Here is a 22,391-nt window from a genome sequence, read left to right on the forward strand (position 1 = left end):
AAGCCAGTTGGACAGGCTAAGAGCAAATCGCTAGGTGCCATGTGGTGTTATGGTCACTTTACATATATTAACTCATTTAATTTTCAAAATGTAAACAATCCTACTATCCACTTTGCAGGGAGGACTCTGAAGAGGACAAATCCTTTTCCCTATGTCACATGGTCACTTAGAGGCAGTAGTGAAGTAAACAGAATTACAACTAAGGTTTGACTTCATTATCTCAAACTGTTAGGGCTTTAGAAGACCTCCAGCTTTTTTTTTTGAATATGGAACACTTCATGAATTTGCACGTCATCCTTGCGCAGGGGCCATGCTAATCTTCTCTGTATTGTTCCAATTTTGGTATATGTGCTGCCGAAGCGGGCACAAGGCCTGTCTTTAAAAGCAGATGTATCTGGGGCCTGTAACACCAAAGTGTTTCTTCAGCTTTAAAAACTACCTCTGAAAACTACTTTTTAAGTGCAAGTTTTCTTTGAGTGAACATGGTAGACTTGGGATTGCATTGGACAAGGGTACAAAAGGCTGTTAACTTCATTCTGGGTGACATTGAGTGTGCCTTGCCCTAGCTGGCTTGGCTCAGATAGACCCGGGTTCGATTCTGGTCAAGGGCACCTACCTCAGTTAGAGGCTCCTCCCCAGCCCAGGCTGGTTAGGGCTTCTGCGGAGGCAACCAAAGTGTTTCCCTCACATTGAAGTTTCTGTCTTCCCCTCTCTCCTCACTCTCTCTAAAAATCAATGGAAACATATTCTCGGGTGAGGATTAAAAAATAAAATTTTAAAAAAATAAGTGTGCCTTAACTGTATAATCTTATCTGAGGACACTCCCTGCTTTGTCCTTGTTTGGCTCCAACTCTTTCCAGATGGGAGTGTCAAACCACACCTTTAAAAACAACAAAAAACCATAGCTAGTATTCCAGGACACAATGCTGCTATTTTCTTAGTTAACCTAGTTGACAGATTTTTATGGTTTGGGCTGGTGTCTTCTATAGTGGAATGTACTGACAGAATGTGTGACTCGTAAACACCGTAGTAGTCCAGCACTGTGCATTTTAGAATATCGCTTTCTCCCTTGTATATTCTCACTCTACATTCTTTTTAATGGTAATACTCATGTTCTTTTGGTTCTTAAGTCATTTATCCTTTCACCACCTACGGTCTCCATAGCCCTGTGATGCTCAGTGAAGCAGGTAAAGCGGCATTTTCCACTCATTGAAGAGATGAGGGGAGGAGCTAACTGCAGGGGCCAGAGAGACAGGAGAACACATCAAAACCTGACAAGCTACCTGTGGCTGTGGAAAGTCTGTTCTATTTTTGGCAGATGCCAGTGAGCAGGGCACACAGTGGCGGGGGGGCACTGAATGCTAGTGTAAGCAACTTGAATGATTGCATAGGCTTTTCAGGCATAAGAACCACTCAGAATTTTCCAGAAAGGGATCAAGTACCCAGATTTGTTAGAGAATTCTGGTGGTAGCAAGTACCATGGCTCAGAGAAGTGAGAGGCAGGCAACTAGTGTGATGCAGGGAGAGCAAGATGTGGTGGTATTTAGAAATAAAGACTCGAGACAAGGGTACCAAGTGGAATGGATGGAGCAGGAATGAAGGGTCCATGAGGCTCAGATAGGTGCTTTCAAATAGAAAATTTAGTCCTGGCCAGTGGGTCTCAGTGGTTAGTGTCAGCCCACTCACCAAAGGGTCACAGTTCCATTCCTGGTCAAGGGCTCATACCTGGGTTGCAGGTTCATTCCCCAGTCCCATTTGGGGTGTGTGGGAGAGGCAACCAACTGATGTGTCTCTCTCACACTGATGTTTCTCTCACCCCCACCCCTTTCACTCTATCTAAAAACAATGGAAAAATATCTTCCAGTAAGGATTTAAAAACAAATAGTAAAAAGAAAATATGGGTGGAAACAGGGAGGAGGTTGGGTTCCATTCAAAACATTTGGAGTTTGAGGCAATAGTGGAACCTCCAGGTAGAGAGATCCACTGCTGGCTTGAAACATGGGTCTGATGTCGGCAAGAAGGTGGAAGCTTGAGACAGAGGTCTAGGACCCTCTAGAGGTGAACTGCCCACAGTGCTTAGAAAAGAACTGAGGACTGAACCCTGGGGAAACACCACTTCAGGGACAGAATAGAACAGTCAGAGACAGGTCAACAACTGGAGTGAGCAGGATCCCCGGAGTTCAGGACAGGGAAAATACTGGCCCCTCCACCAGGGAATATGGATTTTTCTCCCCCCACTAGAACAGAAGATGCAGAAGGGTAGGGACTCTGATGCTGCCGTATCCGCAGGGCCTACAAGTGTCTGCCTCATAGTAGCTGGTCAAATACTTGGGTGAATAAGAGGATAAGGATTGAGCTTTGAGTGGTCACTGAACTTGGTAACTAGAAGGCACTGATAACATAAATCAGGGCCATATTCAGGACCGCCATCACCCCCCGCCCCTTATTCTGTCCACCACCACCTAAGCAGATCACCACTGCAGAAGACAGAGAAGGTCAGACACACAGGTTCACCTCAGAACGATGTCTCATTCACACATTTTGGTGGCAGTTCTTCCTAGGCTGACATTATCACTACAGACTGTGAAATAGCTAGAGTCTATAAAAGCTATACCGAGCATGTGAGCATAAAAGTAACGTTAGATTAAAATGAACCTTATGTGCATTATGCCAAATAAAGAAATCACCCAATCATTTATGTTTTATGAGTTTTCTCGTATGTTTAAAAATTAGCATGCCTTGATCTTTTATAGCACCTTTCCCCACCAATCAGTGTTGGCAGATTTCCAACTAGATGTAGACGGTGAAAGATCAGCCTGTGGAGTGCCGCATTTTGTGATAAAAAGCCCCAAACAGAGCCTTGCAGTTTCTGAGGTAGAATCCTGCCCACACCAGTCCTTCTTCAGGCATCAGCAGGGTCAGCTTTCGTCGCCCACCAACCAGACCACGCAGGACTTGTCAATCAAGCACAGAGTGGGTGCTCAGTATTCACTGTACACCTGGACTTTCCTTTGAACTGTGACTGTAACAAAAATCCACATCTCTTTCCAGCACAGTTCAGACCCAGGGGCTTGTGTCTTCACTGAACGACTGAGGTCCTGATCCCTCATGAAGTCTTCCTTCCGTCCTCAATAGAGGCCAGTTCCCTTTGGGCCGATCTTCTCTGAATGCAATGGGCTTTGCACCTCCTACTTACTCAAAACTCCACAAAGTATATTTGCTACACAGGTATTTATTCAATGACTTTCTGTATTTAGTCACCACTTAAATCACTGTTAAGCTCTTTTCGTATCTATTTGCTCACAGTTCACCTTGGGTTGTGAAGGCAACAGACGAGGGGGAGCCTGCTCGCTACAACTGACAATGACTGGCACTGTGTCACACAGGGCTCTGAGTACACGCCTGTGGAGACAGAGGATGGAGATGAGGGTCCTGAGTAAGGGCCGACAGGCTGCAGCTGCACAACCCATGGAACCTACGGCCGGAATAAGGCCTGGGATCTGCGTTCCCCTCTGCCCTGAGGCCCAGCTGTGGGTGATTCTAAGGCACAGTGGTGAAGAACATGATTGGCCCACCAGTGTGGTCCTCTGGTCGGTGCAGCCTCTTGCCTGGAAAACAGTGCGGCAAACATTCCATTTAGAAGATCTTCTGGAACACGTGCCAGCAGCATTCTCTAGTGGAAATGGAGACAGGTCTCTCTTGAAACAGTGCCCCAGAAGACACTCTCTGCCCCAAGACCCACTAGGTCCCTTTTAAGGTCCCAGAGGGGAGCAACCTGGGAGCAACAAGACTTTCAAAGGCTGACAAGGCACAGAGAGGATGAGTGAAAAGGTAATACATGAGAACAATAGCTTTGGCTATAAAACATCCCACCTGAGGCTGGGGGATCAGTGTCCCAACATACAGAAACAGATATGCTCGTAGCAGGTGTGAATGTAACAAAAATCCACACACACCCACCCACACACACACACTACAAAACAAGCCAGAAACTGGCATGTGGAGCCTGCACCAGGGCAGCACTCCTGGCACTCCGCACTCAGTCACTGTGATCAGTCCCATCGAGACAGCACAAGGAACACTGCCTACACTTGAATGGCAGGGTGTGTCTTGAGAAAAGTTAGGCTGCACCCAAGACTGCCAGGTCTGGAAAGTCTTTCACTTCTCCAACTTCGCTGAAAGGCTGTCCACCCTGGTTGAATGTCAGCTTATACCGTAACCGGATTGGCTCCTGGGCAAAGATAGAAGATAAATTAGTGAGGAGCAGCAGAGAGAACAGCACGAAGTAAAAGCCTTTCCCATGCAGTAGTCACCAAGCAACAGGGCATGCCTGTTAACTCGGCCACGTGAGGCTTCACACCGTGACAGGGACACCCTGGCCTAGACCCCTGGGGACTACCAACAAGGGGAGCCAGGTCCACAGCCTGGGATTCAAGTCCTTCGTCCCACACTTGTGCATTCCTGAGCTGAGCCAGTGCTAAGAGACCAGCTGAGGACGACAGACAGGTCTCACCCTTTCAGAGGACTCCATGTAATAGGAGAGTTTGTCACTCCCTCAGTTCCCAGCCATGACAATCTGGTCACGGGGCTTCTTTCAGTAAGTCCCAAAGGAAAACACACTCTAGCAGGGACAGCTCGCCACCCAGAGGCCTCAGAGGAAGACTGCAACAGGCCTCTCTCCTCCTACCACGCTGCCACCCTACCGTTCAGGGCCCCACCTCCCTGCTGTTAAGGACACTGGAGCATACTTTGTGTGGATTGTCAAGCAGCAGCATCTGAGAGATCACGGCTGGAGGCATCAGAGGACTGAACGCTGGGAGCTGGGAGCTGGATGCCGGCTGCAGTTTCACTCTCATTGACTATGAGGATGGGGGAGAGCCAACATGCAACTCATTTCTAGTAAATGACAGCTTTAATAAGGCGATCGGGTGAACAGGAGAGCCTGACCTGCACCCCACCAACTAATGACAGGATTCAAAAGACGGTTCCTCCCACACACAGAATGTGTCTGACGTGTGTGTCAGTCCTTGGCTTCTGAGAGGCACATGCAGAGCCAGGGCACATCTGGAGTTGAACTCCAACTCCGGCTCTCACTAGCTCTATCACCTTGGGTAAACATTTAACCTTAGAATGATAATTTATAAAACAGAAGTAACAATAACACGTGCCCCACATGATCACCATGAGGATTAGAAAGTGGATCTTGGGCCCTAGCTAGTTTGACTCAGTGGACAGAGCATCGACCTGTGGACTGAAGGCTCCTGAGTTTGATTCCAGTCAAGGGCATGTACCTTGGTTGCAGGCTCGATCCCCAGCTCTGGTGGGGGCCTCTGCAGGAGGCAACCTATCGATGTGTCTCTCTCACATTGATGTTTTTCTTTCTCCTTTTCTCCCCCCCCCCCCCCCCGCATTCCATTCTCTGTAAAAAATCAAAGGAAAAATATCCTCTGGTGAGGACTGACCAAATAAATAAATAAATAAACAAGGTTAAAAATAAATAAATACATAAATAAATGTTCCGATTACAGTTCACATTCAATATTGTTTTGTGTTAGTGTCAGGTGCACAGCATAGGAGAGTGTCTTTCTGAGATACAGGAGATAAGGACCAGGTGATTCTGGAGCTGCTGGCACCATTCTCCTGCTTCGTGGGGAGTCTGTCCGAGAACAGGCTCCAAAGAGGAAAGCAGTCAGGAGAGGGAAGAGGCAGGTTCTTAAGGAATCCTCTAAGCACCTACCTGCACCCAGACATCAGGAATCACCAGAAGAATGAGCCAATAAAGCCCCCATTTTAACTTCAATTACTTTTTAAAAAATATATATTTTTATTGATTTCAATGAGAGAATCACTGATCAGCTGCCTCCTGCACACCCAACACCAGGGATTGAGCCTGCAACCTGGGCATGTGCCCTGACCAGGAATCGAACTGTGACCTCCTGGTTCCTAGGTCAATGCTCAACCACTGAGCCACGCTGGCCGGGTACCTTCAACTACTCTGAGTGAAGATTCTATCCTTCCACCCAACTGATAGGTAATGGATCTGGTGCTCAGAAATGACAAATTCAAAGGATCTGCCCAGTGAATGGCTCACCTTTGGCACGGCCACCTGAAACATGATGTCCCAGACAGGCTGGGTGGCAGTGCTCATCATGGTCAACAGGAGCACCTGCACCTCGGGGTGGCCAGGGGCCCCCGTCTGGGAAAAGTGGAGCAGAATTCGGAATCCGTTCCGGTCGTACACAATGATCGGAGGCAGGCTGCCTGGTAGAGAAGGGCCCGACCGAGAAATGTTAGTGCTGCTGTAATATCCAGACAGCCAAGCCTGGAGGAGACGTGCACATTCCCACCGAATGCTGGTGCTCCTCCGGTGAGAGCAGCTCTGGAATTAGCCTCGGCACTGCTGAAAGCCAAGTCCTATGGCTTCTAGTTGGATGCCTATGACCATCCAACCGACCTAAGCACATTACCAGGTGTTTTTTAAAAATAAGAACTTTTTAAAAGGGAGATATGATTATGATTAAAATAATGTATAAACACGGAAAATACAGGATATCAAAAAACGTTTTTTTAAATAACACCCTTAGATGGAAAAAATAAAATAAACATCCTAATTCTACCCAGAAATAAGCAATGCTAGCATCTGGACCTGTTTTCTTTTGGTCTCTTATATATGACTACACCCCCGCCCCCCATATTTAACTTGGAAAAATTATACAGATAGCAAATCTCTTCCAATTAACAGGTTTAATGGCATTCCAACAGAAATCCTAAAAGGAATGTTTTAATATTCCTAGGAAATGATTCTACATCTCATTTGGAGGAAAAACAAAAACATGAGACTAACCATAGGAAAAAAAAAAAGAGAGGGAGGTATAGCTACTTGCATTAACAAATACTCAGATAGTACAAACTAGTAATTCAAGCAAAGTGGTAGAAAACAGAGCATGCAGAACAGATCCAAATGTGAGAACTTAATATGTTAAGAACATATATTCAATAAATGGCAGACACCTGGCTAATGATCTGGAAAAAAAAATTTAATGAATCCTTATCTCATGCCAACCATCACTTATCAAAATGCAAATATAAAAATACAGTTCAAAAGCTCTGGCCCATGTGGCTCATTTGGTTAAGTGTCAGCCCATGCACCAAAAGGTCACCAGTTCGATTCCAGTCAAGGCACATGCCCAGGTTGTGGGCTCAATCCCTAGTAAGGGGTGTATAGAAGGCAGCTGATCGATGTTTCTCTCTCACATCAATGTTTCTCTCTCTCTCTCTCTCTCCCTCTCTCTCTAATATATCAATAAAAGAATTTTAAAAAATACAGTTTTAAAAAATCCTATATAATAAAAGCTCAGCGACCAAACGGCGGAACAGGAACAATCGGAACAACCAGAACAACCGGTCGACCAGCCGCTATGATGCATACTGACCACCAGGGGGCAGACACTCAATGCAGGAGCTGCCCCCTGGTGGTCAGTGTGCTACCACAGTGGGAGCGCTGCTCAGCTGACCAGGATGAGTGGCTGCTCCCACTGCGAATCCCGGGCAGATGGGCAGGAACCCGGGCTGCAATCTTCATCTCCTTGCCTGGGCTCCTCCTCCTTGCTCCCTGCGGCCTCCTCCGGATGCCCACAGGCTGTGCAGCACCGCCACCACCAGGCTCACGGAGCTGACTCTGGAGGCTGGGAGGCGGATTCGTGGCCACTGCGGAACTGAGGCCTACTCCACCACCTATCAGTACTATTGTCCCTGGCCCCAACCCGGTCCCTGGAGGGGCGAGTGCTCTGGCTCCATGGAAGATGCTGGACCAGGGAGCAGCCACTCAGAGGGCAGGTCCACAGTTGCTCAGCTAACCAGGATGAGCGGCACTCCCACATCAGACCGATCCCCACAGGCCATGCCCCGCACCAGTGCACAAATCCCGTGCACTGGGCCTCTAGTATTTAATAATGAAACTGCCAAAGATTCAAAAGAATGAGAATACCTATAAGGGATCGTGGTTGATATGGAGTTAAGGCAACCTTTCTAGAAGTGAGCTTTGGCAATGCAGATTAAAAATGTTTAAATATCTACACCCAGGTTTCTACATTTATTTATTCATTCATTTATTTATTTATTTATTTATCAATCCTCACCCAAGGATATTTTTCCATTGATTTTTAGGGAGAGAGGAAGAGAAGACAGAAAGACAGAGAGAAACATCGATGTGAAAGAGACACATGGATTGGATGCCTCCTGCATGAGACCAACCAGGGCCTGGGCTGGGGAGGAGCCTGCAACCAAGGTATGTGCCCTTGACCGGGACCCATTGAGCCAAACCAGCTAGGGCCAGCATTTCTACTTTTAAGAATATATCCAGCATGGAGGGACCTGGAGAATATTATGCTAAGTCAGTCAGAGAAAGACAAGTACCACATGATCTCACTCACATGTGGAATCTAATTAACAAAATAAACTGATGAACAGAGAGGATCCAGAGACATGGAAGCATAGAACAGAGTGTGGAATCTCAGAGGAAAGATGGGAGGGTGGGTGGATGGGAGGTCATCAACCAAAGACCTGGTAGGTATATACAGCCTGGGGCAGGGGAAGAGGAGCAGTGGCGGGCTGTAGGGGGTAATTGGGGGGGAAAGGGGGACATATGCAATACTTTGAAAAATGAAGATTTAAAAAATAATAATAAAAATAAAAAATAAATGCAATGAAATTTAAAATAAATAAAAACACACACAAATAAAAATTTTTTTAAAAAGAATTTATCCAATTGAGCCCTAGCCAGTATTCTCAGTGGTTAGAGTATCAGCTCACACACCCAAGGGTGGTGGGTTTGAGTACTGGTCAAGAGCATGAACCTAGTTGGGGTGCATATGGGAGGCAACCAATTGATGTTTCTCACATCAATGTTTCTCTCTCTCTCCTTCCCACTCTCAAAAAATAAAAAATAAAAATCAATGGAAAAAACATGCTGAGGTAAGGATTAACAACAAAAAAGAATATATCCAATTGAAATAACCAGCGAAGTTTTTTTAAAAAAATAGGTGCCCAGGCTCCTAGGCACTGGCCAGGTAGCTCGTTGGTTAGAGCATCATCTCAATATGCCAAGGTCAGGGCACATCCAAGAATCAACCAATGAATGCATAAATAAGTGGACAGTAAGTTGATGTCTCTCCCTCTCTCTCAAGTCAATTAATTTTTTAAAAATTTAAAAAATAAAATTATGCCCTGATCGGTTTGGCTCAGTGGATAGAGCGTGAGCCTGCGGACTAAAGGATCCTAGGTTCGATTCCGGTCAAGGGCATGTACCTTGGTTGCGGGCATATCCCCAGTGGGGGTTGTGCAGGAGGCAGCTGATCAATGTTTCTCTCTTATAGATGTTTCTAACTCTCTATCCCTCTCCCTTCCTCTCTGTAAAAAAATCAATAAAATATATTTAAAAATAAAAATAAATAAAATTATAACATAGGTGTCCAAAGATGTTCACTGTAGCACTGTTTTAAACTGGAAACACATTATCCTTTAGAAAGGAATAGAATAGGCCCAGCCTATGTGGTTTAGCATCCACCTATGAGTCAGGAAGGTATGGCTCAATTCCCAGTCAGGGCACACACCCGAGTTGCAGGCTTGAGCCCCAGTAGGCAGCGTGCAAGGAGGCAGCCTATTGCTGAATCTCTCTCATCACTGATGCTTGTATCTCCTCTCCCTTTCCCTTCTTCTCTAAAATCAATAAAATATTTTTTTAAAAAGGAATTAAATAAATGAGTTATGGTACATCTGTGTAGTGATATTATGTATGAATTCATTTTTAAAAAGCCAGGTTCTGGAGAACAATTAAGGGCATGAAAAAAATGCTATTGCTTATAATAATAAATAAAGCAGGATTAAAACACTATATATATTATGGTGCTAATTTAAAAAAAAAAAATATATATATATATATATACATACACACACACACACACACATACATACATACATACATACATGGATAAAACAAGAAAATACATTAAGATTTTAACAAAACTTCCATTTCTGGCTGATAATGGTACAGATGATTTTAATTTTCTGGTTTATTCTATCTTTTCTAAAACTTCTATATTGAAAATATATGTTTTTGCTTTTAATTTTATTATTTTTTTGTAATAATTTGAGTTTTTATAATTGAGTTTTTTAGAGAGGGAGGGAGAGGGAGAGAAGGAGAGAAGGAAATAAACATCGCTTTGTTGTTTCACTTATTTATGCATTCAGTGGTTGATTCTTGTACCTGCCCTGACTGGTGGTTCGAACCCACAACCTTGGCAGATCAGGACTATGTTCTAACCAACTGAACTACCTGGCCAGGACATAATAATTTCAGATTTATAAAAAGTGGTAAAGCTAACTAAAATTTCCCATATACCTTTCAGTCAGCTTGCTCAAATGTTAACGTTTTATAAAACCACAGTACAATTATCAAAACCAGGCAACTAACATTGAAGATAGATTGTTTTTAAATCAAAATTTAACAAAGTAATTGTGCAAAGGGCCCCCACAGCTCACTGACTGTTTAACTCCTCTGCCTGGTTCCAGGGCTCTCTGCAGGCTGACCTCACCACAGCCACAGCAGGGCCTACGCCAGAGAAGAGGGGCAGGCCTCAGATCTAAAGCTCAGCGGTTTCCTGCTCACATACTAGTGCTGCCCACAGGCAGTCACCTTACTTAGTGGGCCTGCAGTTTCCTTTGTAAGTGGGTAAAGATATTAATCTACTTCCCTGCCTTATAGAGCAGCGGTTGCCAACCTTTCGGACCTCACAGATCACCAGAAGTCCGCAGACCACCGGTTGGCGACCGCTGTTAGAGGATCCCTAGAGGAAGAAAATCACCAACCAATTTTTTCATTTCCTTCTCATTCCAACTCTTCTGAATTATTTCAAGCCACAGTGAACATTCCCTTCTTGATTCCAAATGAATGAACATCAAGTCCCTAAGCAGACTCAATCCCCCTAGTTTTGTTTTGTTTTTTCAATCCCCCTAGTTTTTAAATTCCACCTGCCAATCCACCCAAGACAGAGAAATCATTAAGGAAAATATTAGCTAAGAGATGTGAAACCACCTCCTTATCCACCTCCTCTGCCCTGAAGCAAAACCTCTACCACTCACTTCTCAGGGAATAAAGCTGGGCATCTAATAGAAGGAAAGAAAGAAGAAAAAAGGTGAAACTGCACTTACTGGGCTTAACAGACTCCAAAGGGACAAACACTTGGGCCAGAGGTGTATTCTGAGAAGAGGAAGACGAAGCCAATGGGCCAGCCTCCCAGGACCAACCTGGAGAGGACTTAGTCCCTGGTGGAACTTCCTTGGGGATATTTTTCTGTGGAATATAATTCCTGCAAAGAAATAAAATATATATATATATCAAGACAAGCAACAATTCCAGTAATCTGTGGTTAGGCTTTCTGAAGAACAAGATAAGAGAGGGGAAAAAAGAAAAAAAATACATATGTATATGTGAGCATGTGTGTGTGTTTTAGAGGTATGCGACTATTTTTTTTACACTTTATTGATTTCAGAGAGGAATAAAGAGGGAGAGATAGAAACATCAATGATGAGAGAGAATCATGGATTGGCTGCCTCCTGCATACCCCCTACTGGGGATCGCAACCCCGGACATGTGCCCTGACCAGGAATCGAACAGTGACCTCCTGGTTCATAGGTGGATGCTCAACCTCTGAGCAACACCAGCTGGGGCAGAGGTATGTGACTTTAGATAAGTAATTTAACCTAGGCCCCAGTTCTCTGAGGGTGGTTAAAATTAAATGAGCAAATGTCTGAAGAGCACTCAGTGGAATGTGTGACATAATGAGGATCCAATAAACTATTAATAAAGTAACCAATGTGGCTCTCAGGCAGCCTGACCACAGGCAGCTCAGCCAGGCTGTTTCCCATATGTGATACCCAGCGGGACGGAAGCCAGGAAGATGGTCACAGATTCAGGCACCACTTCATTCACACTTCTTTAGGATTTTGTCCATTTGCAACACAAACTGAAAACATTTTTGGAAAACTGAAGCCTGTTGGAGACCAGGTGTAAGCTGACACGGTCCTTGCACCTGAAGGGGCTTAGCAAGGCTGGGACCCTTACCCACACAGTTTTCCCAGACTTGTTTGGATGGCGGTTATCAGTAGAATGAGAGCAACCTTTGTAGAATGAGAACAGCCTTTCATGGCTTACCAAGAAGTCTGTCACTATTTACTGAGATTTGCTGTACCGAGAATTTGTCCTTCTGCTCTATCTCTCCCTTAGAGATTAAGAGGAACAAAGAATACATTCCTCTTGACAGACCTCCTATTCAGTGTCTTGTGTATTAAAAGCATTGTGTGGTTAATAAACTTGCTGCAGTTCCTCGATTGAGCTGTAGTCCTCCTGATCCCGCTCTCCTGTCTTTCTTTCTTTTCTCAATTCCCACCTCCCTACTTCAGCCCGGTTCAACCTGTCAGGCTGGCCCTGATAGAAGCCCAGACAGAAGTGACCCATCAAAATAAGAATGACTGGCCCCTGTGGAGTGATGAGAGAACTGGAAAGAAGCCCCGCCCACACATCCCTGCCACCAGAGCCCAATGGTCTCTCTCCACCAGGGTCATGGCACTCAGGCTGCTGAGAGAAGGCAAACTGCTAATATTTCCAGAGGCAAAGGGGCAGGATCTCGGGAAATTCATAACTCGGAGCGCCTCTGCTTGAGGAAACATGGACTATAACCACTGCCCCAAGTGCCTCCAAACTGGAAGCAATGGAAAGATCCACAAGAGGGAAATGATTAAATGCACGTATATGAGCATATATGAATCATATAACTATTTATATAAACTGGCATGCACTCATATCGAAGATATAATGTGATATGAAAAAATCCACATTGGAGTACAGTTTATAAATTATGACCCCATTTGTGTAAAAATAAGTGACAAGAACACATTACTACATGTATAGAAAGAAAGCAAAGAAGGAGCATTCAACATTGTCTTTAGGAGTTGATATTTGGGACTTTCTATATTAACTATTTCTCTAGTGATCAAATTTTACTTAACTTCAAATCCATAATAATAAAAGCATAATATGTAATTAGACTGGACATCCTTCCGGACGACCTTCCAGACAAAGCTGGGGCTGTGAGGGAAGCCTGGGTCCGGGGTACCTGCTGGCAGCCGGAGGGAAGCCCAGGTCTCGGTGCAGAGGGAAGCCAGTGTTGGCAGCCGGGGGAAGGAAGGCCTACTCTTGCACAAATTCCATGCATCAGGCCTCTAGTTATATAATAATCAGAAAAAAACAACTCTCAACCTACACACAACAAAAACATCGTTAACACTGCTGTTGCTGCTTAAACAAACCCTCTCCAGAGGCCTTGGCCAAGGGTGTCCCCTCCTCACTTGGGATGGGAGTAAATGGAGGAGGGAAGCAAAGGAGCCTCCACAGAGCGATGTCTCTGCCTGTCTTCGAGGGTCACCCCAGCCCTCATGCAAGGAGCCCTCGTCTCCCTCCCCTGCCCACACGACTCACAGGGCGCCCGAAGGTGGCTGTGGGGAGAGGAGGTCCAGCACACTCCTCTCTGCTGATGGGCTCTGAACACCGCCACCCGGCAGTGTGCCTGCAGGATTCCTCTTTTCCTTACAGCAACTCTGCCCGGCAACCTGCCAAACCAGGAAGAGCTAAGATGAGGCCAGGGTAGGAATGACCACTAGCCACGGTGACACGTGGCACAGCTCTCCTGACCCACCAAAGCTACTGCGCACCGGGCTGATTACACTGCCTGAGGCAGGAGGGCAAGAGCAGAGCCCAGGCACTACCCAAGAGGATCAGCACGAGGAGACGAGGACGTGTGCCCTGTGGGGCTGCCAGATACAGCAGACTGAGGAAGAGGCTTTGGCCTCCAAGTCTACAGCACCCCAAGCTACAGTAGCCCCTCCCCTAAGCAGCTTTGCCCTCCACTCCCCTGCGGGCCCTGGGAAGAGCTTCCTTACCTTGCTGATAACTGGAGCATCACTGATTCCTACAAGAGAGGAACAGAGGGAGATGCACACCATCACTCATCCCGACAGGAGGGAGAGCGGCACCATGTCCACCCTTTCCAGGGCACTTAGCAAGCCCAAAGCAAAGAACCCACAGGCATTCACCGCACCCACGGTGAACCTGAGACTAAGTGCCAAGAGGACCGCTCTGAGCTTCCCAGTATACCCACTTCCCTCTAAAAACAGGCACATTCCCCCCAAGGGGACCCAGCCTACTCACTCCCCAGGGAGCCGGGATCATTCTTGCCTGCTCCCCAAACCACCCCCTCACCTAAGGCTGCCAGGTCCTGATGAAGCAGAGACGGTGCCCCAGGCCCAGCCTGCTCAGACTCACTGTCCAGCTCCAAGTCGATCAGGCAGCTCCTCGGGCAGGCTGCTGGACTCTGCAAGACTAGAGAACGGATTGAGAGGCTCTTCAGTCAGAGCGAGAGCAAGGTCTCCACTTAAAGCCACCAGCTTCCCTCGGGCCTCCTCCCAGTCAAGACATCACAGCACCCCACCCTCAATACCCCCAGCACCTTCCACCTCAAGTGGAAGGCTTGGCAGAGAGCCTGCGTGGGGCCTGGAATGAGGAGCCAGAGGACTGCCTTCCCGCCAGCAGCCAGTCCTCCTCTCGTGGTCCATTCAGCCTGGACACAGCCAGCTGGCTTTGCCAGCTCAGAACCCCTCTGAGGTGCCTGACCACAGCCAACCAGAAACACCTGCAGGGCTTGATAAACATGCACGCCCCTCGCCTAGCCCTAAGCAATCCTGACTCAGAAAGCCAAGGCCAGGGACCTAAGAATTTGCATTTTAACCAGAGTCCAGATGACTCTGATGCAGCGAGCTGGCATTGGGAACCACTCAAGATCATTTTTGGTCTCCAGTTCCCAAAAGCAAGCACACATGAGAAAAGGAGTCTACACCTGGGCGCAATCAGCCATCTGCTTCTGTGTCTAGCCAAAGCTGGGGTCCAGCCTGCCAGCCAGTCCATCATGGCACATGCGACAGTTCTCATAGGAAAGGGAGAGGGAGAGTTTTCTCATTTCCACATCATAACCCAGGATATTCTGAGGATCATCTCTTTCCTGGGATTTGAGGCTGCTCCAAGCAGCAGGTACAGAGAGGCTCTCTGCACATTACCTCTGGAGTCGGAGTCAGGTGTGTCTCCTGCTGTGCTGGTCACTGTGTTCCCAAAGATGACACGGCCCTCCATCACCTGTTTGTACAGCAGAACCCCCTGGGTGAGGAGGTCATTTGCCTGGAGAATCTCCGCTGGAGAATGAGAGAAAAATCAGAGTCCCCAGGTTTGGCTACCAATAACCACAGTCTTTTTCCCCCCAAAATATATTTCTTTATTGACTACAGAGAAAAAGGAGAGGGAGAGAGAGATAGCCATATCAGTGATGAGCCTAGCCAGTTTGACTCAATGGGTACAGCATTGGCCTATGAACTGAAGGGTTCCAAGTTCAATTCCGGTCAAGGGCACATGCCCAGGTTGCGGGCTCCATCCCCAGTAGGGGGCGTGCAGGAGGCAGCTGATCAATGATTCTCTTTCATCATTGATGTTTCAATCTCTCTTCCTCCCTGAAATCAATCCTATATAATAAAGAGCTAATATGCAAATCAAATGAACGGTGGAATGACCGGCCACTATGACATGCACTGACGACCAGGGGCAGACACGCAACGCAGGAGCTGCCCCCTGGTGGTTAGTGCGCTCCCATAGGGAAGCACCACTCAGCCAGAAGCCCTGAGCTGGGCTCAAGGCTGGCGAGCGTAGCAGTGTGGCGGGAGCCTCCCCTAAGGATGTCTCCGTGGGGAGCAAGCCTAAGCCGGCAGTTGGACATCCCCCAAGGGCTCCCAGACTGCGAGAGGGCACAAGCTGGGCTGAGGGGACCCCGCCCCCTGTCAATGCACAAATTTCGTGCACTGGGCCTCTAGTAAAAATATATATATTTTTAAAAAAAGAAACATCAGTGATGAGAGAGAATCATTGATCAGCTGCCTCCTGCACACCCCACACTGAGGATGTGTAGGATCAAGCCTGCAACCCAGGCATGTGCCCTAACCAGGAATCAAACCGTGATCTCCTGGTTCATAGGTCCACGCTCAACCACTGAGCTATGCCGGCCAGGCTGTAGTCCTTTTTAAGACATTCCACAAGGCAGATATCCCATGGCTCTGCCTGATGGGGTGTTATCCCTGTCTCTCCTGATCATGTGACCAGGCCCCTCTATCAGATCCAGTCACTTAATCCCTGAACCCCTACATTTCCATTCTCATGACAGAGGAGGAACCAAATTTTTTCACTTTTCTATGCCTGTTCTGTCCAACATGATAGCCAACTGCTGAAATATGACTGCATCAACTAAGGAACTAAAACTTTATTTTAATTAATCTAAAATTAAAACAGAAAGCTGTTTTATCAATGTGAATGCGAATACTAAAAGAATTTTTTTGGTACTTTATTCAGTTAGTAAAAAGCTTTTAGGTATGTAGGGAACCAACTGTTACATGAATCTCCCCTTTTAAATCTAAATATAGATCAAGCATTCCTGATGAAAATTTAATGTCCAAATTAAAATGTCCTGAAAGTGTAAAATACACCCAGATTTCAAAAACTACATGAGCCTCTCATGGTCTGGTTTACCTGTAAAAAATCGCTCCCAGGAGAGAGAGACAGGAGAGCACAGGGCCAGGGGCCATGGAGGCTAAAGTGCCAGAAGGTTACCTCCCAGAAGGGACCCCCCATTGCTTCCTGCCAACAACCAGACACTGCGGGCCTCTTGAACACCACCTATGAAGTATTCTTGCTCCCCCTGGCCCGACCCAATTGAACCTCAATCTGATGAAACCCCCTGATCCCACTGATAAGGCATCTCAGGAATAGAGACTCATGCTAAACACCATGAGGGATGCCATCAGAAAACTGAGACCAAAACAAATTCTGCAAATCAAAGGACAAATTTTTCACGCAAAAAATAAGGACAGCCCTACTGGTTTGGCTCAGTGGATAGAGCACTGGCCTGCAGACTGAAGGGTCCCGGGTTTGATTCCAATCAAGGCCACATGCCTGGGTTGTGGGCTCGATCGTCAGTAGGGGTCCAATCAATGATTCTCTCTCATCACTGATGTTTCTATCTCTCTCTCCCTCTCCCTTGCTCTCTGAAATCAATAAAAAAAATATATTTTTAAAAAGGACAGAATGGAGGCTATCCATTAAAAGACAAGAAATATCAACTACCCAGCCAGTGGGGCTCAGTAGACTGAGTGTCATTCCATGCACCAAGAGTCGCCGGATCAATTCCAGATTGCAGGCTTGATCCCCAGTAGGGAATGTGCAGGAGGCAGCCGACCCATTCTTCTCTCTCACCAATGTCTTTATCTCTTTCTCCCTCTCCCTTCCTCTCTCTCTGAAAACAACATATTTAAAATATATATGTATATATATAGCCCTAACCCAGTGGTTCTCAATCTTCTGGCCCTTTAAATACAGTTCCTCATGTTGTGACCCAACCATAAAATTATTTTCGTTGCTACTTCATAACTGTAATGTTGCTACTGTTATGAATCGTCATGTAAATATCTGATATGCAGGATGGTCTTAGGTGACCCCTGTGAAAGGGTTGTTCGACCGCCAAAGGGGTCGCGACCCACAGATTGAGAACCGCTGCCCTAACCGGTTTGGCTCGGTGGATAGAGCATCAGCCTGCGGACTGAAAGGTCCCAGGTTTGATTCCGGTCAAGGGCATGTACCTTGGTTGTGGGCACATCCCCAGTTGGGAGTGTGCAGAAGGCAGCTGATCGATGTTTCTCTCTAATCGATGTTTCTGTCTATCCCTCTCCCTTCCTCTCTGTAAAAAATCAATAAAATATATTTTTTAAAAGTAAAAAAAAATATATATATATATATCTCAACCAATTTCAAAGTATGGTTTTTCTTTTGAGTCTGGTTTAGAACAAACTATTTAAAAAGGAGGGGGGCAAACAGTAGCAAGAAGTACTTAAAGAGGGAAACGCCAGAGAACTCTGAACACTGACTGGATATTTAATTACTCTGAAATGTTTGGAATTTGTTTCAAAATAGAATGGGGGGTGAAGAGAAAGAGTGCTACAGAAGAAACAAAATGGAAACACTGGTCACAAGTTGGCCATTGTCAGTAGAAGAGTACATAGGATTTATTCTACTATTCCCCTTTCTGATGTGTTTGGAGAGTTTCAATAAAAAAAAAATTTTTTTTAAATATGGGTTTGTTTTTTTTATTGATTTTAGAGAGGAAGGGAGTCAGGGATAGAAACATTAATGATGAGAGAAAATCATTGACTGGCTGCCTCCTGCATGCCTCCTACTGGGGACTGAGTCCACAACCCAGACATGTGCTCTTGACCAGAATCAAACCCAGGACCTTTCAGTCTGTAGGCTAATGCTCTATCCACTGAACCAAACAAGCTAGGGCTAAAATGTTTTGGATTTTTTATTGATTTCAGAGAGAGGAAGGGAGAGGAAGAGAGAGATAGAAACATCAATGATAAGAGAAAATCATTGATCAGCTACCTCCTGAGCACACACACAGCCTTCCCCATGGGATCAAGCCTGCAACCTGGACATGTGCCCTGACCAGGAATCGAACCGTGACCTCCTGGTTCATGAATTGACACTCAAACACTGAGCCACACTGGCAGGGCAAACAAAATGTTGTGGGGTTTTTTTTATTTTCCAGAATGGATTGATTTTTTTTCTTTCTTTCTTTATTGATTAAGGTATTATATATGTGTCCTTATCCCCCTATTGCTCTCCCCGCCCCCCCCCCCCCCCCGCAAATGTTTTAATACCCATGTTCAGGTACTAAAATTCTCCATTCTCCTGCCCTAGCCCATGTGGCTCAGTTGTTCGGAGCACCATCCTGTACATCAAAAGGTTGCACAGTTCAATTCCTGGTCAGAGCACATACCTAGGTTGCAGGTTCGATCCCCAGTTGGGGGGAGTACATGTAGGAAGGCCATGGAGTGATGTTTCTCACTCACACTGATGTTTCTCCCCCCCACACACACATACTTTCCCTCTCTCTAAAATCAATAAGCATGTCCTTGGGTGAGGATTAAAAAAATTGCTCCACTCTCCCTACAACTAACTCCTTAGGTTACCTGTCCAGCCCCTGAAGGCACCCAGTTTGGGGGAACCTCCAACATGACCACTGGTGGCCACTGCTGGGCCTCTGTGGGACGTCCAGCCTTTCTTCAGGCCACCAGCACTATCTACTCTTTCTTCTCTCACCCTCACACCCAATCTACATGGTAAATTTCCTCTTTCCATGCTTTCAGACCAGATGCTGATTTCTTGCTCAAGACTAGATTCTTCTAGAAATCAGTTCTAAGTCAAAATAGGTCATGCCCTTCCTGAGCCCATCACCATAAACTGGAAAGTCCGTTCTGCCTGTTCCTGGCACCCCAGAGGCACAACAGGAAGGCGCACGCCTGCCTGCACCTGGGCTGCTGCCTGTGCCGAGAGAAGAGAGCCGTTACCTAGTGCGTCGTCATCGTCCACAGTGTCACTCGCCAGCCGGAACAGGGTGGGCCGCAGCTTCTCACACCTCTCATACACAACCTGGGGAACAGAGCTCCGCTCACCACACACCCCGGACCCACAGGAAGGCCGGGGTGTGCGTACGCATGTGCAGAGCCGGGCCTCAGGAGCTCTCCTCCATCAGCCCCAAATTCATGACTGCAGGTTTGAAGTGACAGGGCAGTTACAGTTTCAGAAACAATCTGAACTACAATTGTATAAGAATTTTTTTAAATAATAATTAAAAAGGTGATAAGACCTTAGGTCAACCCTGGCCGGGCAGCTCAGTTGGTTAGAATGTCATCCCAATACACCAAGGTTGCAGGTTCACCACCAACCGGTCAGGACACATACCAGAATCAACCAGTGAATATGTAAATAAGTGGAACAACAAATCGGTGTTTCTTACTCTCTCCTCCTTTCTCTCTCCCAAATCCATCAATAATGTTTTTTTAAAGACTTTAGCTCAGAAAGAAACTACAATGTCAGTGTACAACATACTCTTCTTCAAGCTCCCTTCCCCTGCTCCCCCAAGAACAGCTTGCAATGAATGACCCCCCATGGAAGCCTGTGGAGACTTCCCATCCAACTGCTGTTGGGGCCAGTATTCTCTTTAGAGCAACATTCCCATGATTCCCACCACAGGTTCTCCAGAACTAAACCTCACCCCCTCACCCTACACCCAACACCACGTGGGAAAGCTCATCTCCGTCATCGCAGGGAGAGTGCTCCAGACCAGCGGTCGCCAACCTTTTGGACCTCATGGACCACCAGTTGGCAACCGCTGCTCCAGACCACTTTACCGTCCACACACTGCTGAGGAGCACACAGCTTCTTCACACCTCAAGCTCCCTCCCTGCATGGGAGCTCCACTAACACTCCAGCCCTCTCTGGGCGCTGAGGAAATAGCCCATCCAACAGGCGAGTCCGGGAGAGGAAGCAGAAGGAGCCCTTCCTTCAGCTGTGCTCTGGAGTGTGACCTGCCTCTATGGAAGCCCACAATTGCATCTGCTCTTGAAAGGACAGAACAGGACTGATAGCTGTGTCCCTAACCCCTCTTCCAAGAAAAAGCCGCAGAATGTATCAGTTACTCAGCCTGCCCTTATCTCGGCCAATGGGAAAGCGGGGGAAACTAGCCCAAGGCCAAGAGTATGCTAGCCACCCCCCTGTCTTTGTGTAACCAGACCCTAGCTGCACCCTGCCCTTGCGTCACTAGCCCCTGGCCCTCACTCAACCAACCGGAATCGGCCAAATCAGTGGTCAGAGTGTGCCCCACCCCACCCCAAGCCCTATAAATTCTTTGTTCCCTTGGGGCTCGGGGCTCTCTATTGCATCCAGTAATGGAGGCAGGGGGGGGGGACCAAGTCCCAGGCTTGAATAAAAGACTCTATGCTTTTGCATCGGATTTGGTGATCCCTGGTGGATCTTTCGGGGGGTCCTGAAATCTGGGCATAACACTCCTACCTGCTCTATGTGTTAAAGAGGGAACCCCCGGTGGGAAGCACAGTGGTGTGCCAGCAACATCTTAGGTGGCAGGTAAACCTGCCCGGTTCTAGGGTTCAGTATCAACAAGCCACTGGCCGGTACTTACTTGCTACATTTTCCAACATCAGCTTTATCCATTATCAAGATGAACTTTTGTTTCCAGCTGCGTTTCTCCTACCTCATAGCTGGTTATTATCTTGGCTGGGGGAAAATTGCGCTATTTTTTTAAAGCATTTTTTAAAAGTATGTTTTTATTGATTTGAGAGCAAGAGGGAAAGGAAGAGGGAGAAATAGAGAAACATCAATTTGGCTGATACCTGCACACCCCAACTGGGGATCGAACCCAAAACCCGGGCATGTGCCTGACGGGGGAATAAAATCTCTGACCTTTTGGTACATGGGATGATGGACATCCCACCGAGCCACACCAGCCAGGGCAAAACTGTTCTACTTAAAAGCCCAACATGCCAACTCTCCTGATGATTCTGGTACAGCTGAGGCAGGTTAGTAAAAACTAGGAAAATTCCCTGGCGTGCGATGAGGAAACGGAGACAATGGCTGAACAAATGGCCAGCAGGCCTGCACAATTAACAGCCAGCTGATAAATGACAAAACCCTGTCCTCCCACACAGAGAGACCTAAGAGCAGGTGGTTTAAATCACCACAGTCAGGGATCCAGTTAGATCCAGACTAAAGCAAGATGGAGGAAAAATGGACCAGGAAAGTGGCCCCAGACTCCATGATACGCTCATTTTAATACATCAGCATACTAACTGTCACACCTGGAAATCCAATGACCATTCTGTTGTCCCTCCCCTGGGCCCTCCCCTGTAACTCCCACCTGTAAAAACAGACACAACCTCCAGACAAAGAACACCAGCTTGCGCTCTTGTTTGAGCACCCCCACACCTCCTTCCTCAGGCACCTCTTTCCTTAGGCGTGTGCTTTTTTTTTTTTTTAATATATTTTTATTGATTTTTTACAGAGAGGAAGGGAGAGAGATAGTCAGAAACATCAATGAGAGAGAAACATCGACCAGCTGCCTCCTGCACACCTCCCACTGGGGATGTGCCCAAGGTACATGCCCTTGACCGGAATCGAACCTGGGACCTTTCAGTCCGCAGGCCGACGCTCTATCCACTGAGCCAAACCGGTCTTGGCAGGCGTGTGCTTCTGCTTTCTTTATCCTAAGCTCTAAGGGTCCCCACAAGACTTGCAACCAGGAAGCAGTGGGCAGCAGCAGCTCATCCCAGGCTAACCTCTGAACCTGTCTCTAAGGGCCCTTCCTTTGCCTCACTGTCCTAATCTTTAATAAACT

General features: G+C 46.8%; 1 protein-coding gene and 1 non-coding gene across 2 annotated transcripts in view; both read right to left on the reverse strand.

The window, feature by feature from the left end:
* Positions 1-260: 260 nt before the first annotated feature.
* LOC132233892 (U6 spliceosomal RNA) lies at positions 261-367 on the reverse strand. Its single transcript, XR_009452747.1, has one exon. It is a non-coding gene; the product is annotated as a U6 spliceosomal RNA (small nuclear RNA).
* A 413-nt stretch (positions 368-780) lies between these two features.
* GGA2 (golgi associated, gamma adaptin ear containing, ARF binding protein 2) overlaps positions 781-22,391 on the reverse strand; it is a 40,957-nt gene continuing 19,346 nt past the window's right edge. The window contains exons 9-17 of the mRNA XM_059692074.1: positions 19,549-19,630; positions 15,166-15,297; positions 14,315-14,434; positions 13,996-14,024; positions 13,535-13,665; positions 11,209-11,366; positions 6,092-6,261; positions 4,749-4,859; positions 781-4,231 (exon numbers count right to left, since the gene is read on the reverse strand). Of these exons, the coding sequence (XP_059548057.1) occupies positions 4,121-4,231; positions 4,749-4,859; positions 6,092-6,261; positions 11,209-11,366; positions 13,535-13,665; positions 13,996-14,024; positions 14,315-14,434; positions 15,166-15,297; positions 19,549-19,630 (1,044 nt within the window). The 3' untranslated portion in view covers positions 781-4,120. The remainder of the gene's footprint in view (positions 4,232-4,748; positions 4,860-6,091; positions 6,262-11,208; positions 11,367-13,534; positions 13,666-13,995; positions 14,025-14,314; positions 14,435-15,165; positions 15,298-19,548; positions 19,631-22,391) is intronic.

The sequence above is a fragment of the Myotis daubentonii genome, chromosome 4 (assembly GCF_963259705.1).
Source record: "Myotis daubentonii chromosome 4, mMyoDau2.1, whole genome shotgun sequence".
Taxonomy (NCBI): Eukaryota; Metazoa; Chordata; class Mammalia; order Chiroptera; family Vespertilionidae; genus Myotis; species Myotis daubentonii.